We start from the raw sequence: 24,273 nt of genomic DNA on the forward strand, positions 1-24,273 counted from the left end.
TATCAGTGTTTCTCTCCCAGTGCTTCCGAGTTCTTAAATATTTCCTTGTTCCTTGACTGCATGTGGACAGCAGCTTCTCTCTTCTCCAAAGAAGACTCTGTCTGAATGTTTACTGATATGTTAGCTTAACCAGATAAAATGATTGTAGCTATCATATTATAAGTGTCCCCTTTGGGGCAAATATTTTTTTGCAAAAAAAAAGTTTTGTTTTTGTTTTGCATTTTTAACATTAGGGATATCAAATTAAAAATGTATTTTCTGAAAATGTAAGAGAAAACATCTTATGATTTTGACTAGAAAGTATAACTATGACCAAAACCCAGAGTACCAGTGCCATTCTATAATCATTCATGTTTAAGTTACTTTTGTTGTGTAGCCTCTTCTGGAGACTCTTTTAAAAAGTTTATTATTGCTATTTGTTCTTCTTTTTGGAATCCTCTCCATATCTGTAAGTTAAATCAGTGGTTCTCACCCTGTGGTCCACAGACAACTTGGGGGGCTGTGACTTTGTCACAACTTGAAGAAATGTTATGATTTAAATCTTGAATTAAGTCTTGGTGATCCATGGTCATGGTCCGTGGCCACGAAAGGTATGTAGAGTCCGTAGTGAAGAAAAGGTTGAGAACCACGTCTCAACCACGCAATGGCACATCTCTTAGCACTTTTGTATACATTGTATATGTGTACACATACACTGTCAACAAGTTATAGCTTCCCATTCCATGTGCTACAGTTGGGAATGATGATGAATTGTTTAATATACGATAGGACGGTTAATTTTTTCCAGTACATCTGTAGCAAATACAATACACTCTCTGCATTTAAATCAGCGCATGACGGAGTGTAGAGAAAATATATGTGGCACACAGCAGGTGAAGTAACATAAAGGGGATGAGACTTCAGGCAATGACTGAAGATTGATACCCTATAAGTACACTAGAATAATCCTAATGCCATGTGCCATATTAACAGTGAAAGACAGACAAGTATTGCTCTAATTTCAGTATGCTGTAGTCTATATACTTGTATTGATAGCAGCTGGGCAGGACCTTAATGCACCATTTCCATATCATCTACACATAACCAAAGCAGTGCCATTTGAGAATTGTGTTACTTTTGATCTTACACTCTGATTTGAAGAGAAATAATAGAAAAGTAGATTATGAATATGGGAGAACTTCTGTTACTTCTAGTTTCTCTTGTATGCATAAACTGAGCACAAGTTGTTGTCAAACAGCACAAGGCCTATTGTGACAACATTGTGCTGCCCTTTCATCACTCCTTTCTCATGCAGGGTCAGCAAATTCATGAATTCCTTTTATAGATGTGAGACCATCGTACAATTCTTTTGCACAGTAGCTTTATATTTAAACACAAGGATTTGAACAAATTCTCATGTGTTCTCAACCACTGTATCCAAGACATTAGTTGTATACCGTTTATTTCCACACTGGAACTAATTAGGAATATTATACTGTTAGCATTTTGTTCTCTTTGACATTTGTTTATTCTGCTTGTAACAGTTATTTTGCTAAATTTGTTTATGCAAAAGAAATAGAAAATGCATTATGCCAGTACAGTACAATGGGGTTTATACAGGAGAGGCAGATTAGGCAAAACCAAAAAAGGGATATTTTTAAGCCCTAGTCAAAGGCTGCCCTTTCTCTGGATTCTTCCAAAGATCTTGCCTGCTGATAACTGCAGCCGATTTTGTAAAACTTCTACAAGGCCATATCAGGTCCAAATTAAGCACAAATGCTGCTCGTCTACTCAATATTCAGTGCAACATCCCATTGTGGAATTGTACATATCAACTACTGAGCCATAATGCAGCCTGTTTTATGCAGCAACGAACAAGAATCCACATGGATGAAGATCAAGTTTGCCAGCTCTCCTGCATCTATCTATCTAGATGCCAGGTTGGCCACTTGTGATCTATCTCATATTAGATTATACATGTTCAGACAATACTATTTTAGTACTCTTATTTCAGTCTATGTTCTTCTGCTTTACTACCTACAAGTAGAATCCTGTTGCCTCCAGTACTCAGACAGATGAACCCCACTCATTTTAGTGGGTCAAGAAGTATTTGTTAGCGGAGGTTATTAAGAGTACATGAGCTGGTAGTTACATATGCCAGAAGAACATTACGGCTGCATTCCTCACAAGAACAAACCACACATGTGTGAGAAAGCGGCTAAAGTCCTGTGCATAGAGAAAGTAGTCCCTTGGTTTAGGCAAAGAGGGCCTAGGGAAATGGGTGTACTTTTTGCCCATGCATAAAGATGAAGAAGTGGGGAGATAGAAAGGGAAGAGGCGTAACATACAACACCTATGAAAACAGATAAGAAAAGCAGAAGAAAGCAGCCTACTGGCCTTCTCTCAAAACAATACAGCAGCAGATTAAGCCAAGATCTTGTCCAGAAGAAATCAAGAAGGGGCTGTACACCTTACTGTGCTTCCTCTCATACTGACAGCAGCATCGCAACTTGCGCCCCGGCTCCTCTTCAGGTGTTGCACTTCCATCACAATCCCACCGAAATAAGAAGAGAATTGTCCAAAGAAGCTGGGAACTCCATTCCTGTTCTCCCCCATCATTCCCCCAAAGGGGAAACAAGATGGGGATTCGCAAACAGATGGACTCTGCAAATGAAATGCTGGTACATGGCAGTGAACATGCAAAAAATCAGTATCTCTGCAGCATGCTATGGTGAGAGTAGGGTTACTCCTAGCACAGCCAGAACAAATGTTTAGGAGCCAGATAAAATTGGTCTGAGGTTAAAGTAAATTAAGCCCAGTGGCCACCAGCTGATGTCCTGTCAGAGCATTACAGCTTCTGAGCCCCTTCAACAATATTCTCTGGTCAACTACTGACACTATAATGCCTCTTACCAAGCTAAGCCTCATAGTTTTATCAGTCCTTATATTGGAATCAGGAAAGCTATCATTCTTCAGCACGTTTAATCTCATGTTCATCACTCTCTGAACTCCTTCTACCCTGGAGTCCTACACCTACACAAGGGATAAATGAGCATGTGTTCACCTACACGTGTCACTGTATATTCTGACAGCTATCACCAAGGAAGCAACTGAAAGTAAATGTGGTGAGAAACAGCACATCAAAACAAATATTCAGGCATTATTCCAGGATCCTTGGCATTCTGCGCTGCTGTTTCCAAGTCATGAAACCAGAAAGGGTCCTCGTTTTATAGCACACTGCTTTTAAAAGGAAACACTTCTAAATATACTGCAGAGGTTTCCAGGACATAGCTCCTACATTTACTATTCATCAAGGGGCAAACAGTTTGGGACTTTCCAATTCAGTGGAACCCTCCCTTATTTGTTAAGTCAGTCAAATAAGCCACCCAGCCTTTGAAAGCAAGAGAGACAGGACTTCAGGCAGTACACTACTAATCCCATATGCCATGTTATTCATCTCACCTCTAATTCTGGCAGTACTGGGAATAAAGGTGTACTTGTTCTTGGAGCCAAGGTTAATTCTACCAAATCCAAGAGATGAAACAGTAATGACTGACAGCCATCATAAGATCAGAGTTTTGGTCACCAGAGCATCAACAGGAGTTTATATTAGAGGGAAAACTCGATCAATTCTGGTTGCATGGCACAACACCAGAATCATCTCATCAGTATCACTAATAATAATGAGACCCAGCTTTTCTTCTCTCTCTTCTGGTGAAGTTTTCATTAGTACTGTTTGTGCCCAAAGGAAATGCTTTCCTATAAACTCACAGGAGAAGACATCTCAGAAGACTCAAAGGACTGCGAGTAAAACTCCAGGTGTAATCAACAGACTCCTTCAATCCTCCACAATTCCTCCCCTTAGGCCCAGTGCCACCCTCCAAAAATGAGCTGGTCCACTCAGAGGCTGCAGCAGCTGTGAAGGAGGTCAACTCAAATTTGGTAACAGTGCATTACACTCTTGAATGGAAGCAAACAAAACTAACAGAAAATTGATGACAAAGCCAGAAAGGAAAGAGAAAGAATTGGATCTGGAAAGGGAAATGGGGTAAGGCGGCTGAAGACTGGGTGGGGAAAGGGGGAAGGGACACATTCTCAGGTAAAAAAGTAAACTAGGAACAGAAGCAACAGAAGGAAGAGAAAGGAGAAAACAAGAGGGCATGTTACACCGAGCACCCCACATTTAACAAACGTGGTTGAGCATCAGGAGAAGGAAACCGCCCGCCCACCCTCTCTGCCTGCCTCTCATGCAGCAAGTGATAAATCTCATCATCTCGAAAGACAGAACTGTTAGCCTTCAACAGTGCTGAGAGACAAAAGCAGTACCATTTCCGATGCCAGGGGCAAGCAAACATTGTTGTTTAGCCAATGTTTGTGACTCACAAATTCAGCTACTCTGATTCCCCTTAGTACTTACGTGCAATTGCAATGACCACAATGGCACAGATCACTCCCAGCATGATCATCATCTAAAGAGAAGAATTGCAATGAACCCAAAGAGAAGCCCCACAAAACATCTCCTTTGGCAAAGTCCCACAAAGATGGGACAATGGACCATTTGAAACTGTTTATTCCAAGTCTATATTCATGTTCATTGATCCAACTACCCCATTATTTTGTCTGGCACTAATTTCCAGATTCCCAGCTAGACTTTACTTACAGAGATGCCAGCATTTTCTTGGAAATATTTCAAACTGCACCTAGAACTTTAAGCATGGAAAATGTTGGCGCTATTTCTGATCTGTGGATCTCTGTCCCCTGTTCAGAAAATGCACTGTGGGTTTTATTTGTTTGGTTTGTTTGTATGATTGCCTCAGGAACAATTTTATAAAAGACTGGAAACCCTGAAAATTTTTTGGCTGAACTGGATAACAATGAATGGGGGATATAGGGATTTATTAAAAAGGTTTGCTTATGGGAAGAAGGGAACCATGATATGTAATTTGGGTGATGGTAGAAATGGTAATTACTATGTAAGTGCTGAAAAGAAGATCAGAAGTTGCTTCTTTAGATACTTTTTTCTTCGTGTTATCTTTCCCTGTTCTTTTATTCCTTTATATTTTTTCTAAATGTCCTCGTTTCCTATTTTTAATCTTACGTAACATTTCCTTGCCATAAACATATTTTTAAAAAGTAGGATTGCCTCAACAGCTATACATTCAATAAGCTGCCCACTTCTGACTCACCTTACAATTCTTCCACCAGTATTTCCTCTTGAGCGCTGCTGCACTACTTTCAAATACTTGGGCACCAGCTTGGAGAGCATCTGCTCGTTCGTCTAATTCTGAGAGTTTCTGATCTCGCTCTAAAACTTTATCCACATTCACACGCATAATATCCACCACCTGAAGAGAAAGAGTAATTAGCTTCCTAGCAAGAGAGAAAGCAGAACAATCAGATTGTGAATAATTCAAATAGGTATTTTATTAAAGGTAAAGATTCCCCCACACGTGCGTGCTAGTCATTTCCAACTCTAGGGGCCGGTGCTCATCTCCGTTTCAAAGCCGAAGAGCCAGCGCTTGTCTCAGGATGTCTCCGTGGTCATGTGGCCGGCATGACTAGACGCCAAAGGCGCACGGAACACTATTTTATTACTGATGCCTATAACACAAGAATCTTCTCAGAGTGCAAGTTTACACCTAGCTAAAGTTCAACGGCATTCAAGTGAAGTCAGACCTAGCTCTCTTGTGCCTACACATAGATTCCAGACTAATTCCCCACTTGACTCCACCCCCTGGCTTGGCCAGTCTTTCAGCGACAGCAAAGGACCACAAAGAACCATTTTAGTCACTTACTTCTTCCACCTGTGCTTGAGTCTGCTGCAGGCGCCAATTACTGGTCAAATTTGGAGATGCACCAGGGCCCCCCCCAGCATTTTCACCTCCTTCCTGTCCTGTCCCTGGAGCAGCTTGCTGTGCTGGATCAGACCTGTGGATACAGGTCAAGTATGAGGGGTGATGCAGATGTCTATGTCCTATACTCAGCCAGAAATCAGCATATTTAATATATACAACCGTAATTTAGCTGCAGACTTATTATCAACATGTATGAAACCCAAGCACTATAAAAGCCTTGGTGGAGCAGTGGGCTAATGCCTCCTTAAGTAACACCAGCTGCCTGCAATTAGTGCAGGTTCGAGTCCCACCAGGCTCAAGGTTGACTCAGCCTTCCATCCTTCCGAGGTAGGTAAAATGAGGACCCAGATTGTTGGGGGCAATAAGCTGACTTTGTAAAAATGCCACTGGGGGGGGGAAGCCCTAATAAGCAGGCATATACATAGAATGAAGGCTATTGCTAAGCACATTGATTTGTGCTTCTTAGATTGTAAGCCGCCCTAGGTCTTCGGAGAAGGGCGGGTTATAAATGGTTTTTTTAAAAAATGGAAATGAGAGAAATATATTCCAATTTTCTGAAGAACTGGGCCACTCAGATTCTTGAACTGTTCATCTTTAAAGTAAAAGCATCTTAAAGGGAAGCTGGAGGACTTAGGTCTAACATAAAATATGTTCTTGTATAATAACAGAACTATCTTACATTGTTGTACTGTTTATTAGTTGTTAATCCAGAAGCTTTAGAAGCAGTGGCTTTCTAGTAGTGAAAAATACTAGAGAATGTAAAAGAGAATGGATTTGGTACCTTTTAAATCAAAGGAAGTCACTATATTTCAGATGCAGTCTCTCCCTTTCTCCCAAGAGCAACTGTTTATTTAATTTATATGCCACCCATCTCACTACTAAAGCAGTTTGGGTATTACAATTCAAAAGTACTGTTAGGAGATGTGCTGGAGCTCTGCTCTGACTCATCTGAGCTCTTGAGGATACGAAGAATTGAAATACAGTTCACAACAAATATTGTAGGCCAAATTTAATGGAAATCCAGTGCATAGCAAGTGAAGGCTCAATAGCACGGTTGTGACATCTCATTTTAGCTGCTAAATTCAGGTCATGGCAGTGTCTTCTCACCAGGAGAAGGCAAGTAAGATGACACAGCCATGTTTCAGGAAGTCACTCAACTCTTCCCTTACTTCGGTAACAATTTTTTTAGAAAGACGTAGGAAAAAAAGGATTATTTAACTCCCAGATCTTCTATACGACACTATTATTTGAATCAAGACATTGATTATGAAGTGTAATGAATTCATAAAATGTACTACTTGAGTAATGTTAACAGATACAATTAAAACCTGAGAAGATAAATGAAGAGGAAGCCTGCAAGCATAAAAGAACTGCCGAGTCACGAGACAGAAACATTTACACAAAAGTAACATTGCTAGATATTTTGGCTTTACTGCAGCAGCAGGAATAGGTCAAAGAAACCATCAAATAAATCAGTTCAGAGAAACAAGGAGGCATTTTCCAACTCAGTAATGGGGGCAGTGGTGCAAACTCATGAAGGTTACAGACTAATGACCAGGTTGGCCAAAAAAGGCAAGGTTTCCGTAAGCAATCTTGCCATTATCCCACAGATGAAGGATGAGGAGACTAAAGAAATGCAATGATGGAAAAGGCAGGAGTCCCCAAGAAAGAGAACAAAACTTAAGACTTTTCTGTTATACTGTCCAAGCAAAGAAATATCTGCAGTCATTTGAACACGAGCGCCTTGCGCATACACCAGGATTTGCTTCTCTTTTCGGTGATGAATTCTCCATCATCATCAAACTGCTTTTTCAGCAGTTATTATTAGACGGCCAACTTGAATACCTCTGAAATAAACCAGCTACCTTATTACCCAGGTTCACACATGCATATTCACACATATTCCTAGGTAGGTAAAATGAGGACCCAGATTGTTGGGGGCAATTAAGCTGACTTTGTAATAATGCGGCTTGGGTGTGTGTGTGAAAACCCTAATAAGCAGGCATATACATAGAATGAAGGCTACTGCTAAGCTTGTAAGCCACCCTGAGTCTTCGGAGAAGGGCGGGATATAAATGGAATTAAAATAAAATAAATAAAAAATACCTCCCACAGAAACCCATTATCAAGTAGAGTTTGCCACCTTGATCATACAAAACTCTCGCTGCGTTTTTATCTCTTTATACACGAGTCAGTCGCCTGTGCTAATTAATATACGTAAACTTTTTCGTCCCGGCTTGTACTCAAAGCAAAAAAATGGCATTTTCGAAGGTGCCTTCTAGAGTTCCGTGAAAATGCCCCCTCCTTCTCCACGGCCACCTATATTGCCATTCAAGACACCGCTGGAACCTTTCGGCCACCGGATAGCTCTCGTCTGAAACTATTCAAGGGCCGGGGCAGGCATCGCAACCAGGGGACGGGAGAAAGATCGGAGATGGCGAAGCAGGCGCTTGCAAACAACGAAAACCGCGGAGCCATCAGATGGGATGAGGCATCCGTCGTCCCTGCTCCATCTCACTTCGGCACCGGACAACCGAAAAAGAGAAAGCGGGGTTGGGGGGTGGGGGGGGGGAGGCGATGCTGCAATGCGCAACTCGGCGAGCGCCGCAAGCGTGCAGGAAAACCGGCCGCGCATTACGGGAAGGCAAAGCCACGACGAGAGCCTCCGTCCCGTTGTTACTCACATGGCCGGCCTCGGCTCTAGGAGCCCTTTATCTTCCTTTCAGGAGGAAATGCACGAAGCAGCGCAAGGGTCGATGGCTGGCCGGCCGGCGGGAACGACCACGCGAGAGGGTCCCCCACCAAAGGCTCTCGAAAATTACTGCAGCAGGAACCTCGCCCCCGCTCCCGGGTTTTATGCGAGGGGAGGGGCGGCCCTTTCGGCCCCGCCTCGTCACGCAGCGAGCCAATTGAAGAGCGCGTTCCGATCACACACGCCCCCCGATGGTTGCCGGCAAAACTCCGCGAGCCAATCAGCGTTTCTTGCCTTGCTCTTCTTAAGCACGAAGTCCTCAGCGGAGGCTGCAGCTCGATAGGGAATCGACGTGGGCCGAATCTGCACAGTCCTCTCCTTCCAAACCTCTCCGGGATCCTGGGACTGCAATTCGGAACACCACGCGTGCGAGAATCCCAGTAACTTCCGTCAGCAGTTTGCTGCTGTGTATGATTGTGCGCTGAACTCTGGTGCTGGAGAAGACTCCTGCGAGTCCCTTGGACTGCAAGGCGATCAAACCGGTCAGTCCTAGAGGAGATCAACCCTGACTGCTCTTTAGAAGGCCAGATCCTGAAGCTGAAACTCAAATACTTTGGCCACCTAATGAGAAGGAAGGACTCACTGGAGAAGAGCCTAATGCTGGGAAAGATTGAGGGCAAGAGAAGAGAATGAGGTGGCTGGATGGAGTCACTGAAGCAGTAGTCGTGAGCTTAAATGGACTCCAGAAGATGGTAGAGGACAGGAAGGCCTGGAGGAACATTGTCCATAGGGTCGCGATGTGTCGGACACGACTTCGCAGCTAACAACAACAAATGATTGTGCGCGGTTCCAAACTTTTGTTTTAACTTTTGTTTCTTTTAGATCGTCTTCTGTGGGTGGGAAGAAAGAAAGGCCAACTGAACAGAAGCTATGACTGGGACAGCAGCAATATATTCCTTAGGAGGGAAAAAAAATCATACAGAAATCCTGAGCTTCTCTTTTGCTTACTGGTGAACCCCCCAGTTCTATGCCAGGAGGGAATTTTTAAACAGGAACATGTTTGCCTATGAGAAATACATTTGTGAGAATGAAGAGATCGAGCATAATTTGAAGAGATTGAAATTTGCTATATAAAGATTGTACGGGGAATTTTCGGTTGCAAAATCCAAATCGGCTTCTGTTCGTTTTTATTGGCAATTGGAATGACAACGCTGCAGCTATATTCTTCCAACCAGAGCTCTACTGACTTTCCTTAATTCTGTCTGCATTTATGTCTTGCCTTTTTCTCAGAGACCACAGAGGTACAGTTGTTTCATACCATACTTAAAACCAACAGACCTAACCACTGGAGTTGCCACTTCCAGAATTGGCAGGTGAGAAGATAGGGGGTGGTTCATCCTTGAAATGTTTTTAAAATAAGATGTGTTCATGCAGGTGCACCTTTAAATCAGGTTGTAGTTTTTTTACTCCTGGACAAATCTGTCCAATTTTCTTGCCAAGTTCTTTGGAAATATATTGCCATTGTCTCCTTCCTAGGGTTGAGAGAGAGTGACTGGCCTAGGGTCACTCAGCTAGTTTTGTGTCTAGACCAGGGGTAGGCAACCTTGGCTCTTTTATGACTCGTGGACTTCAACTCCCAGAATTCCTGAGCCAGCATAGAGTTAAAGTCCACGAGTCATAAAAGAGCCAAGGTTGCCTACCCCTGGTCTAGACCAGGCCTTGTGAACTTTTTCACCCATTGTACCACTTTTAGGATATGGCAACATACGAGTACCACCAGTCGCCTAGCAGGTGTCAAAAACCTGATGACCAAAAAAAAGGAAAGTGATGAAGTACAGGTAGTCCTCGACTTACAACAGTTTGCTTAGTGACTGTTCAAAGTGACAATGGCACTGGACAAGGTGCCCAAGCCACAGCCAAGCAAGACACCTGCCTACCTGGCCGGTGGCGCTCTTCCTCCTGTCTGAGGTTTTCACTGTTGTGAGCATTTCTGTTGAGGATTGGGAGCAGGAGTGGGGTGGGGTGGTGTTTGGTTTTTACAGGTGAAACTCGAAAAATTAGAGTATCATGCAAAAGTTCATTTATTTCAATAATGCAACTTAAAAGGGGAAACTAATATATGAGATAGACTCATTACATGCAAAGCAAGATAGTTCAAGCCGTGATTTGTCATAATTGTGATGATTATGGCGTACAGCTCATGAAAACCCCAAATCCACAATCTCAGAAAATTAGAATATTGTGAAAAGGTGCAATATTCTAGGCTCAAAGTGTCCCATTTTAATCAGCTAATTAAGCCATAACACCTGCAAAGGGTTCCTGAGCCTTTAAATGGTCTCTCAGTCTGGTTCAGTAGGAATCACTATCATGGGGAAGAGTGCTGACCTGACAGTTGTGCAGAAAGCCATCACTGACACCCTCCATAAGGAGGGAAAGCCTCAAAAGGTAATTGCAAAAGAAGTTGGATGTTCCCAAAGTGCTGTATCAAAGCACATTAATAGAAAGTTATGTGGAAGGGAAAAGTGTGGAAGAAAAAGGTGCACAAGCAGCAGGGATGACCGCAGCCTGGAGAGGATTGTCAGGAAAAGGCCATTCAAAAGTGTTGGGGACTTTCACAAGGAATGGACTGAGGCTGGAGTCAGTGCATCAAGAGCCACCACACACAGACGGATCCTGGACATGGGCTTCAGATGTCGTATTCCTCTTGTCAAGCCGCTCCTGAACAACAAACAACGTCAGAAGCGTCTTACCTGGGCTAAAGAAAAACAGACCTGGTCTGTTGCTCAGTGGTCCAAAGTCCTCTTTTCTGATGAGAGCAACTTTTGCATCTCATTTGGAAATCAAGGACCCAGAGTCTGGAGGAAGAATGGAGAGGCACACTGCAAGATGCTTGAAGTCCAGTGTGAAGTTTCCACAGTCTGTGTTGATTTGGGGAGCCATGTCATCTGCTGGTGTTGGTCCACTGTGCTTCATTAAGTCCAGGGTCAACGCAGCCGTCTACCAGGAGATTTTGGAGCACTTCATGCTTCCTTACACAGACGAGCTTTATGGGGATGCTGACTTCATTTTCCAGCAGGACCTGGCACCTGCCCACACTGCCAAAAGCACCAAAACCTGGTTCAATGGCCATGGGATTACTGTGCTTGATTGGCCAGCAAACTCGCCTGACCTGAACCCCATAGAGAATCTATGGGGCATTGCCAAGAGAAAGATGAGAGACATGAGACCGAACAATGCAGAAGAGCTGAAGGCAGCTATAGAAGCATCCTGGTCTTCCATAACACCTCAGCAGTGCCACAGGCTGATAGCTTCCATGCCACGCCGCATTGAGGCAGTAATTGCTGCAAAAGGGGCCCAAACCAAGTACTGAGTACATATTCATGCTTATACTTTTCAGAGGTCCGATATTGTTCTTTGTACACTTCTTGTTTTATTGATTGCATGTAATATTCTAATTTTCTGAGATTGTGGATTTGGGGTTTCATGAGCTGTAAGCCATAATCATCACAATTATGACAAATCATGGCTTGAACTATCTTGCTTTGCATGTAATGAATCTATCTCGTATATTAGTTTCCCCTTTTAAGTTGCATTACTGAAATAAACGAACTTTTGCACGATATTCTAATTTTTCGAGTTTCACCTGTATTTCCCACATCTGCTGGGTGGTTGCAGCAGGTTTTGGTCACTTCACATGACCCTGGGACAGCGTGGTACCATCATAAATATGAATCAGGTGCCAGACATCTGAATGTAAATCACAAGACCCTGGAGATGCTGCAACATTCCAGCTGACTGGCGCTTCTTCTGGGCTCAGAAGTGCCAGGATCAGCGGCGAGCTCCAGCTGGAGCCTGGTGCTGATCCTGGTGCTTCCGCTGAGCCCTGACAGCCCTGCAGCTCCAGCCATCTCTCGCTCAGGCTTGTGCAGTGCTATGACCAGTTCAGCTCATTCCCCTCCCCCGCTACCACTTTTCTAGCATGGTCGCGTACCACCTGCCAGGTGCCAATGTACCACAGGTGGTACCTGTACCACTGGTTGAAAAGCCCTGGTCTAGACTCTTGGTTTGTGGCCTGATGCCTTAACTGCTACACCAAACTGGTTCTCTTAAAATATCAAATTTTATTTACAGCCAAGAGTCCCAAAGCAACTAATATCATCTAAACTTGGCATTAGATAAAGCAGTTTAACAAATAAAATATTAAATAAATGCCACCTAATACACTTAAAACTTCAACTCATTGATTGGTTACTAAGAACCTTCTTTTTATAGCCAAAGTTAAAAATCCTAGACTTTTTAGGTTGACTTCTTGAGTTAATTCAGTCACTACACAGCACTTACCAACTATTTTTGTTTTTGATTTATTGGCTTAGTTAAATAGGTTTGCAGTACTTGTGCCCCAATCTACCTTTTTTTTAGCTGTGCTACGAGTGCCGCGTATATGAGCGCCTGTTACTTGTCCCAGCTTCTGCCAACCTAGCAGTTCGAAAGCACGTAAAAATGCAAGTAGAAAAATAGGGACCACTCCGGTGGGAAGGTAACAAGTGTTCCGTGTGCCTTTGACATCTAGTCATGCCGACCACATGACCATGGAGACGTCCTCGGACAAGCGCTAGCTCTTCGGCTTTGAAATGGAGATGAGCACCGGCCCCTAGAGTCGGAAACGACTAGCACGCACGTGCGGGGGAACCTGTACCTTTACCTTTACTACAACTATATTTTGTTAGAACACACATGTTCAGCTGCAATATAGTTTCTTTGAAATCATGTAAGTACACATCCAAGTACAGGTAGTCTTTGACTTACAACCTCGTTTAGCAACCGTTCAAAGTTACAATGGCACTGAAGAGTGAGCTATAACCAATCATTGCACTTATGACCGTTGCAGCATCCCCCAGTCACATGATCAAAATTTGTGTCAACGCTGCTAAATTGCTTGACAAGAGATGAAGTAGCAGCCATTTCAGGTTAAACTTTTGTATTGCTTTAAGAGATTGGGAGGGGGGAAGAGGAGGATTGTTCCTCAAGGCCATCTGAAATAAAAGAAGATAAGAGCTTGGCGGGTTTTCTAACGAAGAAAAACTGATTCTTTAAATTAATAGAATATGATTAATGACAAAATTAGAAAGGTGGAGAATTGTGTTTTAATATATTGTGCAAGGGACAGAGATTTCAGATTCCAGCTTCTTTCGAGCAAGCATTTGCCGGTATATTAGGCTGAATAAAGGACTTTTAAGGTAAACAATGCCTCAGAGTCACTTGAAAAGCCCATAGTCGGAAACTTGACAATTTGGGCATTTGGCAACTAGCATGTATTTACAGTGGTTGCAGTGTTCCGGGGTCACAGGATCTCTGTTTGAGACCTTCCCACCTGACTTCTGACTAAGTCAGTGGGAGAAGCAGGATTCCCTTAATATTGCAACTCACTTAACAACTGCAATGATTCACTTTTTGCCATGTTTTGACAATGGCAAAAAAGTTCACAAAATCAGACACAATTTCAGTAGCAAACTAAAAAAAATTATGAAGTATGTATTTTTGGAAATGCTTATCTTATGTTACTAATCCTTTTAGCCATAATTGATAGCTCCATGGTGCTGAGAGCAAAACAGAGTAGCAGCAGATTCCGCAAAATATCAGCTAAATTGCTAAGATACAGATGCTTTATAAGGCATCTGATCTATTCTCTTTCAAATTAAGGTTCCAGAGGAGCAGTAAGTTCCCTCACTTTCTAATAGTTATATAAACCTATTCAGGATTAACTGAACTTGTTGAACCAATTTTCTGGGGCCACAAGTCACATTATACAAATATATAACCAGTGTGTTGCCAAAAGTGATGGTGAAGTAAAAACACCCGGAGCAGGATGGAAACCAACATATATTTGAATTTATTATTTAGATTCTTTGGAAGCAGTTCAAAAATTGCAACTGACTGAAAACAGAGCTCAATTCCAAAGGCTATTTTTATTACTTTTAAAACCATTTTTATTTTGGGACTGGAATCCTTAGAGAAGTCATATTTTAACATAATTCATACATCTAACCTTTCAACAAAAATTTCAGATACCACCTCCTTTATTTGGTGAATACAAGGGGGAAACCCTACTTTTCTACCAAGAGGGTCTTGTAAACCTATTTTGAGATTAAAGACCACTTATTTGTTATTTGATCCCAAACACTGAAATTCCATAAATCAAATATTTCACAAATATTATTGGTAGATTATATGTTCATCTTCACAGTCTTATTATAATGAAATAAAATAAATTACAGAAACCTGACTAATACCATACTCCAGTTTTAAATACCTTAAGAATTTAAGTTGTATTGAGCAATTATGCTTAAGCAAATCAAAGCAGATCTACATTCTGAATAAAACATTTCTTTTTGGAAATCTTTGTTTTAGAAAACATGTAATATTTATTTAAGATGTTTTATATCTGAATATATTATAAACACAACATGCTATGTTAAGCTATAAAACAAATCATGGTATATACTAACTCAACTAATAAAGGGTAGGCCCATCAGTTTCAGATGCATTCCTACAGACAAGACAACCAAAAGTAGTGTGAATATACCACATGAAAATAATGAGAAATAATACTTTGCCACTAGAAATTCTGAGGCTTCTACTGTTTTTCATACCGCAGTCAACTGTATTCTTTTGGGAAGAATTTCAGTTTGAGGGTATATTAAATCTGTGGAAATCACTGAGATTCTTCACAGGCAAAATACCCCTCTGAGTCTTGGTCATAGAGCAATTCCAGCATAGCTATTTTGAGGCTGTCCAGTCTTCTGGGTGTATGTGCTGAAAAGACTTAGTCATTTAAAAAAAATACAGTCCTAATTACAGAACATTAGCCATTCCCAAAGCTAAGCACCAGATTATTTAAACAAACTCTTTTGACTAGCTATATAATTTTTTCCATTTTCATTTGAAACAGTTTGTCAAGGACAAGACCTTCTTAGTGGTTGAACCACAGACATGTGCTGTTTTTGACAAAATACAAGTTGCCTCTCTGGTTTTAGCACATTCGCTTCAATATTTCTATTCTGTGTTTAACTATACACACATCAGTTGTTTTATGCTATCTCCAAAACTATTATTTTTCCTACTACACTGAAAGTTCATGATGTGGGATTGGGTAATCTTAAGTCACAGACCTCACATTTACTTGTAACGTATTTTATAAACATTTTTGGGAGGGACTGAAGACCATAGGAAATATAGTTATTAGTATGTTGTCACTATAGTGAGTAAAGGCCAACCAGGGAATCCAATTTTTGGAAACTGGGTAAGTTTTAAAGAAGAATTTGAGTGTCTTAAGTCTATCAGAAATGTTAGATACCCACATTGACTCTTATTTTTTCAAATCCGATGATAAATGGATCTCATTTGACCACTCCTGCTTCTCCTAATCATTCTATTTAGCTCCTTTGAAGATTTTTCCATTGCCATCTCTCACTCATTTTGAGTCTCTATTTTTTCCCCTCCTTGGAAAACTAAGCATCCAAACAAGTTTAAGACCTACATACCATCTGCCATTTTGATTTTCAGCACACTAGCATCCCATAACTGAGGCAGTGAAAATCTTTTTAAATAAAAAGCAGAAAAGATGTGAAAAATATATAGAAGGTATCTACTTATATCATGTTGAGGGCCATTTGTATTTCAGTTTCACTGAAATACGCACAAAACTGGAAATCAGCCTCATGAGAAACAAATACTATACTAAAACAACTAAGAATATGGGTTGTAGTCCTACATAAACCTGTAGGGGAAAAATAAATGGTTAGATACAATGAGGAGGCAATGCAATATAAAAAGACGAAATTTATTATTTGTAATTATACTTTGACCAGGTTGGCAAATAACCATATAACGTATCCCATCCTGAAGTGCACATGAAATCAAAATTGCTTGAATGGTATTTCTAAGGCATGAGAGATCAGAACACTGAAGCATTTCGATTAATGAAGTGAAAGAAAAACAACTGGAAATAGAAAATAATTCAAAAGATGGAACACAATAACAAGGATATTTGGATGGTTCACACAACCATCAGTTTCTGCACATTAGAGCTACTAATATCTTCCAGTAATGCACAATATTTTGGGGATAAATTTTGCTATGGAGAACTTCTCTTAGCGATACAGTCTATAGCGATTATATCGCTTGTACAAGAATTTAATCCTCTTATTCAGATTATGGTAATCGTCAACAAACATCCGGTCACCCACCATTTTCTTTCTACGAATGCATCTCTGCAGCTCATTCCCCCTCCATCCACGTAGCCATATAGGCCCCGCAATCAGGCTTTTGGGGTGGGCTTTGAAATCCCCTAAGCAGAAAAATACAATAGATATATTTTAGAATTCTACTACTTTGATGTTCAAAAAAGTTTATTCAGTAATTTTTTTCTCACATATTACTATCAACTTCAATTGCAAAAGGCATTCCCTTCCTAAATAAAGTAGCCATCTGAATGTTAAGCAAATAAAAACTGTCTTTCCCTTCAATTTTCTTATCAAAAACAATCATATGAGTTTTTCTCAGATTAGGAATTTCCATGACAATTTCCTTCTTTCAAAATGGCGGGGGGAGAGGAGAAAAAAAGAAAGATCCATTAAACATTTGCTAGAATCACTAGAAAAGTTTGCAGGAGCTTGAGGGATGGTAGACTCCATGTATTTCTCCTACACATGTTGTCAGGGCTTTTTTTCTCATAGAACGCTCAGAACGGCGTTCCGGCACCTTTTTTTTGAAAAGAAAAAAAAAAGCTCCCTCTATTGGCTTTAGGAGTAGGCAATCTTGGCTCTTTTTTATGATTCGTGGACTTCAACTCCCAGAAATCCTGAGCCAGCCATGCTGAGGGGAAAGAGAGAGGTTTCCAAGCTGAGCCATGCTGGCTCAGGAATTCTGGGAGTTGAAGTCCTTGAGTCAAAAAGGAGCCAAGGTTGCCTACCCTGCACTTAGAGGAGGACATTAAAATTATTTACAAGGTTATTTCTTTAGGAACTAAACTTTTAGAATCTAAAACAGCTAATTCAAAAAAGCCAACAGGAAAGAACCTCACATTTTTCATCTGCTTCTGTCTTTTGGAAGGTAAAATTAGATAACAAAATAATCTATTTCCTATGTTAACATCTCTGCTATGAAATCAATAAAGGTAACAGGAAAGAAATGAGAAATATTTTTCTCAATGTAATATGTCTAATTTAGCTGATGCTAGAAAAAAAATAGTATCTTTTGTACACTCTTGAAAACTATTTTGATTCTATAACCATCTATTACAACTAAACCACTTTAAATTAAACAATTCTTAAGAATGAAATATTCTTAATTTGGACTTTACTTTTACTGTTTGGACTATTGTGTGTTTTGAAAAATAGATTATTTAGAATTTAGTTATTGCACTTTAGTCTTTAAATAATTAACCTAGTATATACATAACAATATATGATGTTTTCCATGGTGAGCTTAACATCAATAACATTATTTATTAAAAAGGCTAAAATAATTTCTGGTGGCATTATCTGTTCATTAAAATTTTGTTTAGTCACAATCTTTCACTTTTCACATTCTGGACAAGCAGTGGTCATGTATCCTAGCAAAAGCTGTTACATATGTGCATAAGTGTAGTCAGTAGCATATGCCTTTTAAAAATATCAAACATACAAAGAAACAAAAATAAGTCCAAAATATCTGTATTACATTCAGAAATGCCAACTTTGCAACCAATATTTCTCATCCATAACTATGGCACCCTAACAATACCTGCATACATGCAAATGCTTCTCTGGGATCAGTAACGCAGCATGGATTGCTTTTTCCTTCCAGTAACAGATTGCTGGGAAATACCAAACATGGCCTTGAGAATGCCAGTGTTTGGTACAAATTTTTCTGGATGTGGTTGGAAAGAGGCTGTTTGGCGCCGGAGACCACTGCCCCGAGGAACACAGCTCTGGGTCGGGGTTCGGAGCAGCTCCGAGTGGGGGCTCAGCACGGGCCACGGCGTGGCAACTGCAGGGAGGGGAATCCCCATGGCAGCTGTGGGGAGGGGAATCCCTGCGGCATGTGGCTCTGAGCCGCAGGGGCGGGGGTGCAAAGGACGGGCGGCGATGCCGAAGCAAGACACCGGCATGGCTCCCAGTGACAGCACCTCTGAGTTCTGGCACCTTTTTTTTTTTTTTGAAAAAAAGTACCGCATGTTGTTATTGGAAGACATGTTGCTGGTAGAGATAATCTACTGTAAACTAATATTTACCCAGAATTCCAATATTATCATAGACACCAAAGAGTGCTCGTTTCTCATTCCATCTGTCAACCACTTTTGGAGGAGGAGGCTCTTTCACCAGAAATGAGTTAGGAACTCCTGATTTAAACAAAAAAAAGAATAAAACAGTCAATGTCACTGTAAAAGATTGCTTTTGAAAATCTTACTATGACAAGTCAACACTTGGAGCTTTTATGCAACATACATACAGATCAACCTTTATATACGGTAAACTATAAACTTAAATCCTGGCCGGAAATCCCATACACACACACACTCACAAAAGCTCACCTTCTACCTCATCCCCTTCTCGTTGCATCTGAAAAAGAAGGCGAAGGCGCTATAATTGATTAATGGCCGGGGTATTTAAAAGGGGGGCGAAGTTTATCGCGCCAGCTGAAACGCCAAGGCAGGGTTCAGGTCGACACTTCCCCATACGACAAGCCCCGGGTCCTTCTTTTCCGGCCTGTCCACCCACCTGTACTAAACAGCCGACGAGCGGTAGAGACGAAAAGGCTGCCCGTCCATAACCGCGGCGGGGCTGTCATCAGCCTCCGCACCGCCTCCATCGAGCTTCAGCCTCACGCCGACCCTTCCGCTGGAGAGGGCAGCGCAAGCCCCGCAAGACAGCCGCCTCAGAAGCTTCCCAGAAGACACCGCGCCCCGCGTGTTTCGATTCCCTGTGGGGCGGCGAAGAGGAAGGGGAAAGGTCGCAACCGTAGAGATAAAAACCATAAAAAGTACATGTGTCAATCAAGACCTCAAGGCAATAATGTCTGTCTTGCATTCTTGGACACTATTTTATTAAACATCATGATAGTCGATTCTTTTTAACTATTCTGTTTAATTCTTTTTTATTCGTTCTCTCTTTTCTTTCTTCTCCCAATAGCAGGATTCTGCTCCACGGACGGGTTGAATGACTAAATCAGTGATTTTTTTAAACTTGGGAACTTTTCAGACTGTTCTTATTGGCAGTTGAAATGTACGCGTCTTAAAGTCCCCAAATTTCAAAAATACTGAACTAAATCTTCCATGTGAAACGAGATTCTTCACTGTTCTAATTAAAGAGATTATCCAGTTCAAGCTGAAATAATTCATTATTTCATCCAAGGCAGACATTGAGCCCTGCCTGCAGAGAACAATGGAGAAAAATAAGGAGCTGTTTGTTTACATAAAAGGAAAAGTTTATCCACCATGGAAGTTACCATGGTACAAAGTTTACTTTTGAAATGTATATAGATATTTCAACCATTCAAATACAACTGGCCACTCCGTGCATTGAAAATACAATTTGGAAAATACGTTCCCAGCAATTGCGGAGTTGTACTGTATTAGTTGAAATACTTAGCAAGCTTATCGTGAACTATTCCGATTTCCTACGACGAAATAAATTTCCCCTCGAAATAAATTACATTGTTTTTATGGCGAGTATAGAATCCCCTAAACCCCGCTGAAGATGTTACTTAGCCTGATAACGAGACGTTCGGATACCAACCCACAGATATTCGCCACTATTGCAAACATGGTTTCTATTTGCGAGCATTTAAAAGTATTTCAGAAGCTGTTTGATGGGTTACAAAACATATGAAGGTTGAAATAAAGACGACACCTTGATTTTATTTTTTTAAGATGGGAGCCCCACTGTGTACGCAAAGAAATAAAAAAATAGAACCAATCAGCACCGTAAGAAACTCAGACTTCAGCACAAATGTAACTCTATGCTTTTTCATAACTCTTCGCCTTCCGAAGCGCGCCTGTCCTTTTGCGGATTCGATTGCGGGCCACGAGACAACGATCGTCCTTTAAAGCGATTGGCTGTGGAGCTTTCAAAGAACCACCTGATTGGGCGAGAGGACATTATTCGAACTCTTGGCGCCTCGTTTTCCCTTCCCTTATTGGTCTGCAAGTGCGCGTGAGAGGTGCAGGCCAAGTTTGATTTTTCCCTCGGTTCTGCCGTCGAGCCGGCTTCACGAGAGGTCGCGCCCGTCGGTCCTGCGTTCCAAAATCTACGATGCTCTGAATTCTGCCTGGCGCCGAGCATCGGAGTGCGGGCGTTTGAGGCCCGGTTTGCCTCCCATTAGGCTGCGGATCGGCGGGATTATGGCCGACCCGACTTCGCTTTCGCCTCCCGCTTGGGAGTTCCATTTGCCTCTGTCTCCGACCGACTTGCTTCGCAGCGCGGGGTCCCTGCAGTACACGGTGCAGGAAGTGCTGCCCGTCAGACAGCTCCCGGGACAGCTGGCAGGTTAGTGGGAGAAGCGGGAAGGGGAAATAGTCTCCTGGAGACTCCTCGTGTTTGTGTGCAAGTCGAAGTCCCGTGAAATGGGAAGGAGGAAAGCGAGTAATTAATGTGAGTCGTGCCTTTCCATCAAAGCAGCGACAGAGGCAGCACTGACTAACAATCAGTTCTTAGACCAGGGGTAGGCAACCTCGGCTCTTTTATGACTCATGGACCTCAACTCCCAGAATTCCTGAGCCAGCTTGGCTGGCTCAGGAATTCTGGGAGTTGAAGTCCATGAGTCATAAAAGAGCCGAGGTTGCCTACCCCTGTCTTAGACGGTGCTGTCAGGTATCCCGAAGTAAACAAGAATCGGGTAGGTTGGATAATTCAGGATAGCAGATATTTAGGTGGTGGTGCATTTAGTGATTATATAATAAACGGCACACTTTTAGGGTGTAATTTTTTACCCTTTTTGAAATTATGTAACACCCATTTTATTACTCTGGTTATGTAGTGCATTTGTATTCTGCACCAAAATACATATGATCTAAGCAAGACAGAACAGATCTACATTAGCTTCAGCAAGGTATACGTTTCAGAAAATTGGAAAGACCAAAGTTAAGTTCCTTAAAAATAAGCTAATGTTTAAGCTAAAGTGTGTTAGGTAAAGGTTCCCCCGCACATGCGTGCTAGTCGTTTCCCATTGCTCATCTCCATTTCAAAGCCAAAGAGCCAGCGCTTGTCTGAGGACGTCTCCGTGGTCATGTGGCCGGCATGACTAGACACCAAAGGTGCACGGAACGCTGTTACCTTCCCACCGTAGTGGTCCCTATTTTTCTACTTGCATTTTTACGTGCTTTCGAACTGCTAGGTTGGCAGAAGCTGGGATGAGTAACAGGCGCTCACTCTGTTACGCGGCACTCGGGATTTGACCCGCCAAACTGCCAACCTTCTGATCGACAAGCTCAGCGTCCTAACCCACTGAGCCACCGCGTCCCTAAAGTGTGTTAAGTAAGGCATTATAGCAAAGTTCACGTACCATATTACAGTATCAAAAGCAAGCAAATCACAGGATGAAGCAGGCTTTTTTGAGTTGTTATGATTTATGATTTTTTTTAATGTAACTACATACCCTGCAGCAGCGTATAAAATGATTAAGGAGCAGTTCTAGTAAGTTTTTTCTAAGTGAGAATTAGGCATACATGATCTCGATTAATAAAATCATGGTTCACTAACTGCCTCTTGATGTACAAGATATTCTGAACTCAAGAATTTTGAGTACCAAAAATTTAATGAGTTTGTGGTTCTGCACATACAATCCATTCCATGCTTTTTCACTTTGACAGCTTTATTTAAAGAATTATGTTTGTTGTTGTATCTGTTACAATTATGATGTCCTTGTTTAAACCATCTAGAAATCTGCACATAGGTTCAAAGCTATCTTCTGCCAATTGATCTGGAGTTGGCATTTCTCACACATGGATTTTCTTTCTGCAGTATTTCGGACAGCATTCCAAACACAAGGAGCGCTTGCTATCCTGCAGCATTTTGATACTCTTTTCAGTATTCTACAGTGAGTCTGCATGTTACTACTGGTATTGTTGGAGGGAGCTTTGGTCTTAGGATTGAGAAGTACATCATAGGAAGCCGTGTTCATATGTGGTAGCAGCATTGAAAGAATTAAACATGTAAAGAAAATGACAAGGGAATTCTTTCTGTCCTAATTAGTCATTTTGCTAAAGAAGCCATTTAATTTCCTGTACCCAGTTTGCTAAATGGCAAAGAGAGAGGGTTGAGACTGAAAAGTATTATGTATGATATAAATGATTTGTAACTGGGCTTTGGACATCTTAGATGTATTATGGGAAATTTCTGAAATGTTCCCAGAAGTTCTGTTTCCAAAATTAACACAAGCTGAATGTACAATGGCAACTTTAGATAAATGGGAATACGTGGAACTCTTTAAAAGTAATGTGTTTTAACTTAATATTCATGTTTTGCAGCTACTTCAGGACTGTAGATACTGCGATTAAGGAAGGTGCCTTAGAACTGATGATGAAAGGTGATTATGGTCTAATAATAGCATAGGAAATACAAGTTCTTACTGCAGCTAAATGATGATAACAAGGCAAATGTGACCTCATCAGCAGGTTGCTCCCTCAGCCTGTTCCTTGCATAATGGTCTGTAATCTTGGTGGTCAATGCAGAGTAATGTGTGTTCACTGTAAGGGCAGACCTACAGGACATCCCATTCCTTCTGTCTTCCATCTTTTTGGAATGAGAGATCCATCATTTGCATAGTATTGCAAGAGGTGGTCAGGGGGGTGGATACAGGATAAATCTAGTGTGCCTGGGTAATGGGTTGCTGGTTGCACCAGGCTTATGCTGATAGGATACCATGAGCACAAGTCTTTGGTAATCTGAAAGCTGTCCTGAATTCACATTTAGAACAAATATCTGTTGAGAGCGTGTCTGAAGATGGTACCTTCCTACTTCTCCTTTTAGTTGTGACTAGTCAATCCAGTGCCCTGACAACCATCCTGAATGATTCAGACCTGACATCATCCCTTCGGGTTCTCCATCTTAATGCTCTAAAGATGAATTGTTATATTCTGGTACGGCTAGTGGAGGCATTTGAAACGGAATCTGGCAAGACCAATCTAGTGGGATTGGATTCCAAGGGGAAGGTAGGTGGCTTGTATCTGTTTGCTAGATGTTTACTTCCGGGCAGCTTTTTCCCCTTTAAATCTGTTGCCCTGAAATCTGATTAATTTCAGTTTTACTGGTTGTCTTCTTCAGTGACTCCAGCAATGTCAGTTAGAGGATATGTTATGTATCCATATTGAAATTTATGTGATATTTTAAAATATAATTTTGTACTCGTAGAGTAAAAGATAATCAGAAGCTTCTATTTTTTATTATTTTTTATTTCTGCACTTTTTTCTTTGCTCCTTCTACTCTTTATTAGTTTGTATTAGTTTTTATGTTCTTAGTAAATCTTTTAGTAAACATTTTGTAAACCTATATTAAATTGTGTGAGTGGAGCTGTCAAATATCCCATTCTTATTTTTGCTATCCCAAACACATTGGCAGCTCAACTCTCAGATCTTGAATAGGCTCTGCCTTATAGGAAGAATCTACAGGCAATCAATTGAGAATGTGTAAATATTTAACATAAGCAAATCTGGATACATCCAGAACTGAAATCAACAGAGGCAACTAATATAATTTCTGAACGTGACCT

General features: G+C 41.3%; 3 protein-coding genes across 5 annotated transcripts in view; 1 reads left to right on the forward strand and 2 right to left on the reverse strand.

Annotated features, from left to right (window-relative positions):
• Positions 1-2,368: 2,368 nt before the first annotated feature.
• Positions 2,369-7,957, reverse strand: VAMP1 (vesicle associated membrane protein 1; the record flags this gene model as incomplete). Its single annotated transcript, XM_081318915.1, is given in 6 exon segments — positions 2,369-2,614; positions 2,617-2,657; positions 4,397-4,448; positions 5,166-5,324; positions 5,775-5,907; positions 7,941-7,957. Coding segments are annotated over 6 exon segments (648 nt in total).
• An 8,395-nt stretch (positions 7,958-16,352) lies between these two features.
• Positions 16,353-19,490, reverse strand: MRPL51 (mitochondrial ribosomal protein L51). Of its 2 annotated transcripts, none has more exons than XM_081321351.1 (3): positions 19,287-19,490; positions 18,800-18,907; positions 16,353-16,873 (listed from the first exon to the last, which is right to left on the reverse strand). In XM_081321351.1, the coding sequence occupies exons 1-3, from the start codon at positions 19,375-19,377 to the stop codon at positions 16,677-16,679; spliced, it is 396 nt and encodes a 131-aa protein (XP_081177477.1). In that variant the 5' UTR covers positions 19,378-19,490; the 3' UTR covers positions 16,353-16,676. The 2 variants fall into 2 exon arrangements, with proteins under 2 accessions (XP_081177477.1, XP_081177478.1); XM_081321352.1 differs by lacking the exon at positions 19,287-19,490 and adding an exon at positions 19,100-19,243.
• A 1,356-nt stretch (positions 19,491-20,846) lies between these two features.
• Positions 20,847-24,273, forward strand: part of NCAPD2 (non-SMC condensin I complex subunit D2) — a 42,549-nt gene continuing 39,122 nt past the window's right edge. For both annotated transcript variants that reach the window (XM_081321349.1, XM_081321350.1), the window contains exons 1-4: positions 20,847-21,053; positions 22,527-22,602; positions 23,033-23,091; positions 23,535-23,716. In XM_081321349.1, the coding sequence (XP_081177475.1) occupies positions 20,909-21,053; positions 22,527-22,602; positions 23,033-23,091; positions 23,535-23,716 (462 nt within the window). In that variant the 5' untranslated portion in view covers positions 20,847-20,908. The remainder of the gene's footprint in view (positions 21,054-22,526; positions 22,603-23,032; positions 23,092-23,534; positions 23,717-24,273) is intronic.

This window comes from Vipera berus, assembly GCF_964194415.1.
Source record: "Vipera berus genome assembly, chromosome: 2".
NCBI classification, from domain to species: domain Eukaryota; kingdom Metazoa; phylum Chordata; class Lepidosauria; order Squamata; family Viperidae; genus Vipera; species Vipera berus.

Coding starts and splice junctions, on each gene's coding strand:
- MRPL51 (XM_081321351.1), bottom strand. CDS start 19,377: ATGGAGGCGGTGCGGAGGCTGATGACAGCCCCGCCGCGGTTATGGACG. Junction 18,908..19,286: donor TCGTCGGCTGTTTAGTACAG/GTGGGTGGACAG, acceptor TGTTTAAATCAG/GAGTTCCTAACTCATTTCTG. Junction 16,874..18,799: donor TGATAATATTGGAATTCTGG/GTAAATATTAGT, acceptor TTTTCTGCTTAG/GGGATTTCAAAGCCCACCCC.